Raw genomic sequence first — 12,304 nt, 5'->3', positions numbered from 1 at the left:
TACCAATAATAATGATAAGAGGAACAACAAGGGGAGAGGACACAACCGCTCACCACCCGCCGACCGATACCCAGCCCGACCCGAGCAACTCCCCCCAGTTTCTATACTGGGCATGACGTGCTGTGGTATGGAATAGCCCTTTGGCCAGTTTGGGTCAGGTGTCCTGTCTCTGCTTCCTCCTGGCTTCCCCTCCTCCCTGGCAGAGCATGAGACTGAGAAAGTCCTTGGTCAGAGTAAACATTACTGAGCAACAACTAAAAACATCGGTGTTATCAGCATTGTTCCCAGGCTGAAAGTCAAAAACACAGCACTGCACCAGCTACTAAGAAGGAGAAAAAATGACTGCTGTAGCTGAACCCAGGGCAGGTATATATATAACTAACTCCTTCATTTACAAAGCATTTTGCTTTTATTTCCCTATGAATTAAAACAGAAAACATGCAAGATTCAAAAGCTCAGTCTGATTCTGGAAACAGTACACAGGGACATCTAGGACCCCACTGAGCCTCTTCCACTGATCCACTGCTTCCATCCCCAGGCAACAGGGTTCCTAGCACCTCTGGATAAGCCAGGATGACATCTTCTCCTTGGCCATAAGCAGGAGAGCAGTTGAATCTCCTCCTATCTTATTGATGTTAAATAACTGACAAAGATGAAGTCAAAATAGGTGCACCTCTGTGATCTCCCTAACTCCAACCTTTGTCTGGCTGAAGGTGCAGCAAGGCAACGGACCTCACGGTGCAGTGACCCTTTGTCAGCACCAAATCAGGTAGAGATTTCATTCCAGGCTGAACACAGGATGCCTCTAACTTTCCGTCTCTGAAGAGAGAAACTTAACACTAAAGAACAACTATTTCTTGGGATTGTTCCTTACTAAAGAACATTTTCGATTTTCACTTGTTAGAAGTTTATAGAAAAAAAAAGGGTTTGTTTTAATTCTAAGCCTGTGCTTTCTGGTCAAGTGTTTTCAACCCCTGGGCCGTTTGATACTTAACTGCAGGAACAGCCTGCTGGAGCAGCCCGCTGAACCGAAAGTCCTGTGGGCCTTGGCCTCCCTCTTGTGGCACACTTGCACTGAAGTTCACGTTGCCTTGCTGGAGTCCCTTTTTTGCTTCTTTCTAACACTGTTGTTTCCAGTTTTCTTCTTACTATGCTGCTGGTTAGCATTTTTACTGTGTAGGAAAAACCCATCTGTGAGCGACCCACTATGACAGATAATGTTTACCCTGAAAGAAGTACCCATAAAAGAAGTGCTGTCACTGACTGGCTCTTCTGAACTGTATCTTTATGAAGTTGGAGGTTTAAGGCTTTCTGCAAATCACAATGCAAAGATATAATGTTACATATGTTACTGCAGTGCTCTCTGACTTGCGAGAGAATATGGCCTGTTTGACTCTGTCTGAGCTCTTGTTTGAGTAGATTCCGGGTCTTCATGTGATCAGCTTTTGGAAAGGAGAGATTAGGCTGCATCCCTTATTTTCATCCTCTTGGGAATCTCCCACGCTATCCAAACTTCACCACCACGTCCAGCCTTACTAAACTGACTTTAAATAAAATGACATCACTCTGCGGTCACTCTTTAGAAGAGCAGCAACACTGGACTGTCCTTGAAAACATCTCTTCTCTTTGCAGTTTTCCTGGCTAACTCCTCAGCAGGAGTGGGGCTGAGATGTTTTTTGTGATGGACACTGGGGCCCATGGGGTTCCTTAACAGTGCTGTCAGGTATTACTTCAGCTTGGCTTTATCATTGTCTCTGAAATCTACATGTGAAAATAAAAACATCGCCTTCTCTAAAAAGTTTTTCTATTAATTGCTTCTATTACTTGTGAACTTACCATTCACATCCCTCTAGGGGAATATTATCTTTGGTTTGTCCTATGGAAACAGAGATATTACCTTGGTAATCCTAGTGCAGGGCTGATATTCCCCATGTGCCTGTCAATCAACATATCCTATGCTAACCTGGAGACATTGCCTACAGCTATAAAAGCATGCTTGTCCATCTATTAACTACCTAAATATTAAGGATACTCACAGGGAATTATCCTTCCAACTCACACCTTAATCTCTGCTCTGCTGAAATAGCAAACAAATATGTCAGCAAGTGTTTATTATGGCTATTGGTCTCTGACATGGAAACAGATGCAGGGCTGAAAGAAGTCAATCTTGTTTCATACATGCTGTTGAGCAGCTAGCACACATCCATTTTCACTGCTATGTGGTGAAAGATCCCAAGTTTGGATAATGAACTCCTTTTCCACTGGCTGCAGTAAAGTACTGTATTAACTCAAAGGGAAGATGTCCCTACATTTAAGGCAGCTCCTGATTTTTAAGGTAAACTGCCTGAGAACCAATCACCTTGTCTTCTGTTTGGGTAGATATGATGAGTTTCTTTCATGGGGAGTTAGTATAAGGAAGTTGGACGTTTGAGTTCCTTTAATACTGCCAAGGACGCATTGAAAAAAAGAAGTCAAAAATGTACAGAAGCAGAAGCTCCTTCAGAAGGTGAGCCTCCAGACCTGCCTGGACATCACACTAACAAATACACTAACAAATTCCACTTACCAGATCTTTTGTAGGATTTCGGACACGGAAGAAATACACAACCAAGGAAGTAGGCAAGAGCTCCCAGATGAAAAGGATGACACCAAACACTATGTAACCTGCATCTCCCAGCTGACATTTCAGATCTGCCTGTTTAAAAGTCAGAGAAAAAAGTGTTCAGAAATGAAGGCGGCAGCTCATTGAAAGGTGCAGGAGCAACGTGTTCTTATGAAGTTTTGTATTTAAGTGGCTGAAATGCTGGACAACATGGCCAGAAATTGCATTCAGGAAAGCCAGATTAACCTGGCTAATGACTAAAGGCATACTAAAAGAATCAATACACTATCTCACTGGGTACATCCCTTTCCTTCTACCTGTCCTACTCCCGCTATCTTTCCTTCAGAAAAATCAAAGTTTAATGCAGGGGTCTTCCCAGTCTAAGAGCCTGGCAAGCAACTATTTGATCAAGTGATCAAATCCAGGTAATGAGAAACTAGTTTTCCAGCCATTTTCCAGCTGGGAATAATACATAAAGGAAAAAAATCAATGCCGAGGTCTTCAAGGGAGTTGCTGGCAATCTGGCTTTTAGAAATGAGGGCTTGTATCCTTTCAAATTGGTGCACACTGTTAGCTTGAATAACCGTGTTGTTATCTTGCATTAGCTTTGAACTTCTCTCTAGGTTTCCCCTCCACCATTCACCATAGTTGCAGAGGGAAATCCTGTCCTTTCCTGTGTTTTGTACAGCAGAGAAAAGGGTAATGTTTCTGGCAGTGACCTGAGGCAGTACCACAGTACAAACATTGGGCTATACTGTTAAAAGTGGCTTTTGATTCTGGTACCAATTTGAGTACCTGCTACTTAGTTTCAGGCCCTTCACATATGGCTCAAATAATTTACCCCAACATCCAGGCAACAAGCCAGATCAGATGTTCAAAAATCAGTAGCAGTGACCTAAGGCCAAAAGCATTCTGGTGAGCTCCCTATGAACAACCTCTGCCTCCATGGGGAAATGTGACCAAATATTCTGACCATAAAGTTCCAGCCCCTGCTATACCAGACTATAGCAGTCAGCACAAGAAGTGGCCCCTGCAGGGGGTCAGAAGGAGTAGCAGCAGCACTCCAGGCCCCAACAACAGGAGGGCAAATGTTTGATTCAGGAGATGAGTCCCAAGCTAGTGCCTTTCTGCCTAAACCTGTGTGTTCTAATGACACGGTGTGAGAACACCTTGCTGTACCCCCCGTCTCCGCACTGCAGCAGGGTTGATTCCTGGCCCCTTACACCCTGCTCAACTAACTCATAACAAAGGCCTGTGGGAAACCCTACTCTACTGTTTACCTCCTTCTTATTTACAGTTTTATCTACTGCTCAACAGAAAACTGTTAATGGCTCCAGGTTTGCTTGGCCATGCTGGCAACACAATGGCCTTGCATGCCTGGGAACTCTGCTTTTGGAATGCAGGGGCTTGCTGAGAGGGTGGGGAGACATCAAATGTCTGGGAATTTGAGGCCAAACAAAATATACTCATGGTCCAGACCCAGGCCTGCCATTTTGCAGGCATTTTCCTTGACAGAGCTGGAAAACTACTGGGATCTAACTACATGCTTCCACGCAGAGAAAGGAGCCGGATGCCCAAATTTCGTAAAATTCAATGAAGAATCCCCTGCTATTTCCTTCAGTGGTTTCATTGCTGTTATCTTACAGTCTGATTGTCACTTGAACTAAAGGTTGGGAAGAATCTTAGTCTTTTCCTCAGACTACAGAAGTTGTCACGCTAATGGCAGAATCAAGGTAGATAACTCCACAGGCCTGGATGCCAATGGGAGATTTGATGCTGACTTCAGAACTGACCATTTCAGAGGAATCAGGTGCTGGTTTTCTGCTTCTCCAAGTTCAGAACAGTCTTTCTAATGGACAAAATACCTTTTTTAATAAAAAGCTTTTTTTTTTTTTCCCTTTAACCACAAAGATGGATTGGGTCTTTTTAATTATTATTATTATTTGGCTAGTGGGTACCTCTTTCCTTTAGCACTGAGGGTGGGTTTTTTTTGTTTTCTTATGCTGAAATTACAAGAAATTTTTATTTCTGACATAAAACAATCTTAGTGCATTGAATAAAAGAAAAAAATATAGTTTTTTAATATATTAATTCCTCTTTTGGTGGCATTTAGGAAATTCATCACATACAGAATGAGGTTTTTCATTAGCAAATATTTTCATACTTGCCTGATCTGACACGTTGTACCAATCATAATCAAAAGAATTGACTTTCTTGGTTTGGGAAAATGATAGGATGAACAAGTTGTAACAGGCTCGTGAGGTATAAAGTAGTATAACAGTCACTCCTATGCTTGTCACCTGACAGACAGATGAGCCCTGGAAGAGATTTAAGCACAAGTTATTATTCAAAAGGGAAGTTGAGAAGAGCATTGCTTTGCATGGACTTCAGGGGTTGTCAGGCTACTCTGTCTAATGCAACTGACTTTTCCTTCTTTGATCACTACATCTGATACTGTATTTTCCTATATTTTATCAGTACAGTGGTTTCCAGGCAATGGCAGCAGTTCCAGCCCTTACCAAGATGGGATGTGACTAATTTCTACAACTTTTTGTCCATGTGCTAGTTTCAGAGCAATGGAAACACATAAGAAATACATTTGGTATCAGACGGAGCAAGAGAATTCAGCCCTCAGCTCTCTGTTAGCTATTTAGTACCCTGTATCACATGCTGGCTTGCTAGCATGATGCAACTTTGCATCTTCTTACAAGTGCTTGCTATGCACCTATTTCCTAAGTACTGAGCAGATGGCAAAAGTCAGCAGTTAAACATGACACAGGCAGGAACAGAACATCCTGCCTTGCCTAATGTCAACACAGAGGAGACAAAGTGGAAGCACAGCCTATGGGCAGAGTGGCCATGGTAGGGCAGCCTGTGAGCGGGAGCTTGGGCACAAGGCAAGAATGAGTCTACAAAGTGTGAAATCACAACAGTTCTTAAGCCCTGAGAGAAAAGTGGACAGAGGACCCTGGGGCTCTGCCAACCCAGTTCCCCAGCCTGCATTCCCCGGTGAGTGTCCGTAAAAAGGAGCCCCAGGAGTACTTAGAAAAGCTTGCAGAAAACCAGCTTGCCTGTTTTCCCAGCAAAATAATATCAGTCCAGGGAATAGTCAGGCTTAGTAGCATTACAGAATCCCCAGTACCGTCAACCTCCCTGACTGAATTCCTGCTTACAACCCACCGGAACCACCAGTCTTCACCAGACCTTAGCTCGTTTCTGCAGCCATGTCAGGAATAAGCCAAGAGCCTGCTGCTGTACAGGAATTTAAGCCAGATAGATAGTAGGCAGTGGGGAAAGCTGTAGCAAGACCAGCAAGCAGGAAATGCCACAGAGAGGAAACTTTTGGTAGGCACTTCTCTGTTCTCCTTCAGTACCAGCAAGCCAGTGATGCTGTCATGGAAACCAGAGGTGAAGGAGCAGAGAGAAGCTGCTGACTGGCACATACCATTATCCCAGCTCAGTGGCATTCACAGACTAGTGACAGCAGAAGTGAAGAGCAGGATGGGGTTGATATTTCTCTATAGAGGTTTCCCAACATAGCTGTCATTCTTTAATAGTTCATAGTTAAATATATGCTAGAAATTTAACAAACTTCAACCCCACCAAATACAAAAAAAGGAGTAAAAGTGTCCTGGTTTTGCTGCCAGTCAAACATACTGAGTGGCTTGGCAAAGGGAGAGAGCAGCAGTAAAAATAAAGCCAGAGGATTCCTTTGTCATTCACAAGCCCCTACAGAAAAGAGAGGTCGCCCCCAGCTGGTAGCATGTCCCACCATACGATGCTTCCAGCCAGCCCAGAACTGGCTCAAGTGGGCACCAAAGGGCGCACCCTCAGTGCTGTCGTAGCCATGGTGCAGAGATCCAGGCTGGACCCCCATGCCAGGTCATGGAGGTGAATGTGCTTCCACATGTGGTCAGAAGATACATGCAAGCAGACTGGACATGCAAATAAAAGGCTGCCAAGTACTGATGTCTATCTACATTCACTGCAGAGCACACATTATCTCCAATGCTACTTCTGTCACTGCAGAGCACACATTATCTCCAATGCTACTTCTGTCACTGCAGAGAATTCATTCTTCTTCTTAGCTAGTTTTACTGCAACAGTAGCAGAGTAAACCATGATGTGTTTTTTTTCACTGCCAGCTCCAGCCATCTGTGTCCCTAAGGTATGAGCAATCAAATCCTACTGGAAGTCCCTAGAGAAACTTCCATTTTTTTTGAAGGAGCAAAGCACTCTTTAATTCTCATTTCCACATTCAAACTTTCATCAGCTGAGCATTCTGCCCTTTCCTGTCTGCAACAATGTCAGAGTTTGTTTGGGTTTTGTGAAATAACTTGAAGTAAAGAAGATCAGGTTTCCTGCAGGAGGAGGAAACAGAACAAAGTAATCTACCAAAGCCTCCCTCAGGTTAACACTGCTTTGTTACAGAGATTTACACTTCTGTGATTTGCAGAAGTAGAAAAACTTTTCTTACTAGTAAGAATAAGCCATTGCCCATGCATGCCCTTTGGTCAGCAAATGAGAGGCTTGAAAGAAAAAAAACCAACAAACTGAGCTGTGTTTTTAAATCTTCTATTCAGCCCTGAACTTTCAGTTGTTGTGCAGCGTGGCCAGATTTATTAAACATGAAAAGTACTCTTTTCATCTAATTAAGTAAATGGAGAGAGGAATGTTGTTATATGATTTTCTAAAGAGCAGCTGTAACTTACATTTTTTAAAGGTTTGTTGTGGTAATAGTAACATGCTATTGATTAAACTAGTAACTGAAGATTCAAATATCTACTGCAAGCGCAGAGCCCTTTGAAAACCCTCTTTCATTATTTATAGATATAAGCCATTTTTACTAATTTTGTAATAAGCACCGCATGCTCATGTGATGCCACCCAGCACCTTGACCCTGAATGTGTGCAAAGCTGTAAACCTAACAATATTTCTTTAAAGAACATTATGTAGTGTAATAGGAGAAATTTTTTCCCCTTCTTCCCACTGGGCTAAATCATACTATATTCAGTCTTCTAAAACACTTTTTCTTTATCTATAGGACAATACGCAAATGTATACAGGGGGATTCCTCTCTCTGGTTTATCTTCAGCATGCTGTTACCTTAAATAGTTAACTTAATCAGTCAATAATTTGACAAGCTGAAGGGTCCCAAAATACAGACCACTTCTATGCGGCAGTACTGAAATGGAGTGGTCTTCAAACAGGAACCTGGAGAAAGCAGTATCCACCTGAAAGCAGTCGTGAAAAGCTCCTGCCAGTAGGCTCTGTAAAGTCTGCCTAAAAAATACATATTTGGGGGCCACTGATGTTGGCAAAAAGCACTCTTACTGCCACTTAGTATTTAATTCATCTATTGACCAGCGTGGTGAACCAAGTGCAAGCTGTGAAGTTTAAGGCCTCCAGCTCTCAGGGAATCTAAAGAACTACATGGCTTTGCCTTGCACTGCCCTTGTCTCTCAAAAGGTACTTGAAAAGAACTGAAAATGTACCTTACCTTGGACTCCAAGTAAATGTTGGCTAAAGACATCTTGGAAATCTTATACAGGCAGATGGAGAGTGAAACAGCACACAGCACAAACAATGTGTCATTAATTGCCACCCGGACAGAGACAATGATTTTTCGCTCTGAATTCTGTGTCCTCACCAATACTGCACATGTTAAATTCACCAAGAGGAAGAGGAGACTTATGAAAAGAGAAGCCAGGTAGAGGGGCAACCTGGGAGAGTGAGGAGAAAACAGGTTTAGCGACATTGTTCAGCAAGTGTCAGTCATGAGATGGAAGTTGCACCCGTTGGGCTGCCACAGCTGACAGAGTGACCACAAGTATGTGCCCAAATCAAAGTGCTGCAGCCTGCTGGAGAGATTAACTTAGCTCATGTCAAACCTGTTTTTACAGTTACACAACAAGCTGTAAGTAAAAACACTAATACCAAGCAGCAAAACATGTAAGACTGACTGCAGCAGAAATACAACAGCACAGTTCTTAAAAACTATTTAAAATACACATGTACTTTCTTCTTCATACACAGCAAAACCCTCTGACTACTACTTACGGACAGGAAAAACCTTGAAAAAGGCTGAGTTGCCTGGAATGGACTGGGCTGAATGCTGGGTTTGCTGCACCAGCACTGCCACGAGAAGCATCACTGGCTCTTGACGGTTGCTGTCAGATTTCATATTAAATTAGGGAAGCATCTAGCAGTAGGGAAAATATCTGAGTTACTGGTTCCCCAGCATCTTCAAGCCTTTTCCTAAATAACCTGGTCATGGGCAACTTCTTGAAAGAAACATCAAGAAAGTTAAATATGCATATTGGTTCTGGGCTGGCATGTTGGTATCTGTGCCAGGCAGAAGGTTTATTTGCACAACCACAGGAGCAGAGCTGGAACAGAAATGTGACAGACACTCAGAAGCTGGACTGGTTTTCTCCATCTGTTCTTCCTCACCCACCCAGCCCTGATACCTGCAATATAAGCATACCACATACTCAAAAAAACCTGCTTCTGATTCCTCTCTACTCCTACACACAGCTGTGGAACTTTTCACTAAAAAAAAGGGGGCATGTCTCCAGTTCAGGTGTTTGCTTACTTCATTGTCATCACTGACCAAAGCAATTACTAATACAGGTCATAATCTGCAGCCGCTGAACAAGAGGTTTTGGCCACAGTTTTTGTGCCTGCTGGAAACTTTGAATTTGGCTGACAACAAACACCCAGACTGCCCCTGAGGAACCCAGTTCTGATTGTTTAAGAGTACTTTACCCAGTGGTGGCCTTTTTCTTTCACACATCTGTATCCTTTCGGGATAGCATCAATGCAGCCACAAAGCTGAAGCATAGCTGGCTTCTTTTCAGAGGGTAAGAAAGGAGGGGGTGTATCTTTGAGACCTTTTAAATGTGTAACAAACAGGGAGAACTGAAAGCCCAAAAGTCCCTGCTTGTGAATCAGTGCCCTTTCCATCTGTATCTGGCAGTGAATGAGGATGCTGTCTTTTCCTTGACAGTCATGGAAATTCCCTCTCAGGCGGAAGATTGTACTCACTCTTAACCTTCCAGGGCAGGGCTCTGTTTTTAGGATTAGCAGCTAGAGGTAGTTCCTTTAAACCTCACAGTGTAATGCTGGAAGCAGTGCAGTCCTGAAGCTCCTCTCACACAGCTTCCTCTGGAGAATGCAGTTCCCACTTGTAGTGGTGGTACCTTCACAGCTTTTATTAATATCTCAGAAGTGGTGGTCATGCGTCTTTCTTTTCTTCCCCTCCCAAAGTCTGTTTAATAGTCCCATCTCTGCTCCACTATTATAGTGCAGGTAAAATATTCTTCTGGGGTTTTGGCTTACAAGGAAAGGTATGCTCTCACACACTGTGCCTGCTTGTTGGACACTAAGTACCTGCTCTCTTTTTGCTCATCCTAGTCAGAAGGACCTTCTGCTTCAGTGCAGCCTGCCTGCCCTTGATGCCCTTGATGCAGGCTTGCAACCAGCAAGGCTTAGAGGCTTCCAGGCAAGGCTCCCTCATGGAGTTTAGCAGAAAAAAGCAGCATTGTCACGCTCTCATGCCCACATACTCTGTACGTGCCTGAGTGAGCTGTCATGGCCAGTCAGTGGTGCAGCTCTTCACATAATGATCTTCCATACCCATTATTAACACGATGTGGCTGGGGAAATGGCTGCCTGCTTTGACAATAGAAGTGTTGTTGCTGAACTTCTAATAAGCACTGGTAAAAATGCAGGCTGTGTCTCTCAGGGCAGTTTTAGGGTCTCTGCAGCTGCAGAAAGTATTCCTAAATTAAAGGCAGAATCTCAACTACAAGGGTGCCTATAAGGCATTAATAAGCATATGGGATTTTTTAGAAAATAGAAAAGCAGGTCAGGAGAGCTGCTTCCAGATTGCATGAGTGACTGTTCAAAAGCTCATTGTGCCTAAACCCCACTTCAGAGCTAGTCTCTTAAAAGGAGCTGTGTGTAATCTGGCTCCTTTTAATCCAGCCAGGGAAGACACGTGCCAGGGTGTTTTGTTCTTTCTGTGTCAGGCTCGATGCACCCCTAAGTTTTTCTTTGAGCTTAAAATCAAACTTCAGATCAATGCAGTGAGTTTTACCTTGTTTAACAGGAAAATCTGTTTGAAACTACTGCATTTTATATGTGGTTTCCTCAAAATCCATACAGGGTCTGAGGCTTGTGTGTAACAAAGCACGCACACACAGCACAGCAAACCTCATCCAGACCCAGTGATTGGGAGAAGTCCCCAAGCTCAGGGAGATGTGCAGAAAGGCTGTTTAAATGTAAAGTTGGGCTGGGACAAACTTCACCTTGAGCTCTTTTGCCACAGTGACTAACATCATGGAGGCTGTGCTGAGCAAAGTTTACTTAAGAATCTGGATCTCTCATAGGATATTATCCATTTTTGCTCTATCTGAAATTATTCTGATTTCTGCTAATACACTACAGCAGTCCTACACCTCTGTTGCCCTGTTTATGTTGCCATTACCTATTGCAGAAATGCCAATACCAGGCAATAAGGCCTGACACTTATTAAAGGAAATGGAGAGAAAAAAAAAAAAGTGAACATTCAGCAATAAAGAAAGATCAAATTCAGCAAGTGCAGACTCCAGCTCCTGTCTATATGCCATCCCTCTTTCTATCATCCAATTCTCCATCAGGATTTGAGCAACATAAAACCCCTGCAGGACAGGGGTTGGACTAGGTGATCTTTAAAGGTCCCTTCCAACCCAAACAACTCTGCGATTGTTCACTAGTCTGTTACAATTAAGATTCAGGACCTCAGCTGTGGATGTGCATGTATGACACCACTTCAGTGGCCCTGTGTAAGATAGGAAATGAGCTCGGCTTTATTTATATGGCTTTTTCACACAGGCTAAACACATTCATGCTAAGAGATCTAGATATTAAAACAAAATACTAGTGAAGTTCTTTACCAACAGACCTAAATAAGAAAGAAAAGGCTAGACCAGTTCCAAGAGTGATTTGTGCTAGAAATGCAGTAGGCAAGAGTCAGGGTGGACATGGAGGTGTTGTGGGGATGGTCGTCTGTGCATGAGTAATTCCAGTACTTAAGTGTCTGGGAACAGAAATGCTCCAAGACCTTCATACAGAGTGCTAATGTAGTCACTTTATAGGCATTGATTAAATATCACAAGATCCCTTTGCTGGAATAAAGACATTTTCAAGCATTTTCCAGGAATAAAGCCTTGCCACAAACATCTGTAACAGATGGGGTTCAAAGCTTCTATCTCTCATCTCTAAAGCCATCCAGGAACATGTTCACAGGCCTGCCCTATACCACCCTGACCTGCAGCCCAGGCTTTGCACAAAGCCATCCTCTTTGTTCCTCCTGCTTATGTGTACCATCAAGGGCAGGCACTCTTGCCTTGGGGACTGGCTGGGGACCTGGCTGGTGTATGCTGTGCTTGTCTGACAGCCATACTCCCGGATTTCCTTCCCACAGAAACCAGAGTGCAAAGCAGGGGTGAATGTATATATATCATGTATGTATACCATGGTGAATGTATATATACCATGGTGAATGTATATATACCATGGTGTTTACCAGAGAGCATCCAGCTCTTGCCCCTTGTGGTTTGGGATGTGGCCAAGGTACACACACAGACCCACTAACTTGAAAGCATTCCTGAGGCCACCAAAATAGATGCAGACTCTCTGTTCCCATCCTGACAATTT

The 12,304-nt window shown here is 43.3% G+C and overlaps 1 protein-coding gene across 3 annotated transcripts in view; it reads right to left on the bottom strand.

Moving 5' to 3' along the window:
- The window catches only part of GPR137B (G protein-coupled receptor 137B), a 30,102-nt gene that overhangs the window by 2,539 nt on the left and 15,259 nt on the right, over positions 1 to 12,304 (bottom strand). For 2 of the 3 annotated variants that reach the window (XM_010011595.1, XM_010011593.1), the window contains 3 exons: positions 8,103 to 8,325; positions 4,771 to 4,920; positions 2,567 to 2,695 (listed from right to left, as the gene is read on the bottom strand). In XM_010011595.1, the coding sequence (XP_010009897.1) occupies positions 2,567 to 2,695; positions 4,771 to 4,920; positions 8,103 to 8,325 (502 nt within the window). The remainder of the gene's footprint in view (positions 1 to 2,566; positions 2,696 to 4,770; positions 4,921 to 8,102; positions 8,326 to 12,304) is intronic. The other variant, XM_010011594.1, reaches the window with a different exon arrangement.

This window comes from Nestor notabilis, unplaced genomic scaffold, assembly GCF_000696875.1.
Source record: "Nestor notabilis isolate BGI_N333 unplaced genomic scaffold, ASM69687v1 scaffold9113, whole genome shotgun sequence".
Classification (NCBI taxonomy): domain Eukaryota; kingdom Metazoa; phylum Chordata; class Aves; order Psittaciformes; family Psittacidae; genus Nestor; species Nestor notabilis.
Note: the sequence above shows the minus strand (reverse complement) of the source record. Positions and strands in the feature narration are given on the sequence as shown.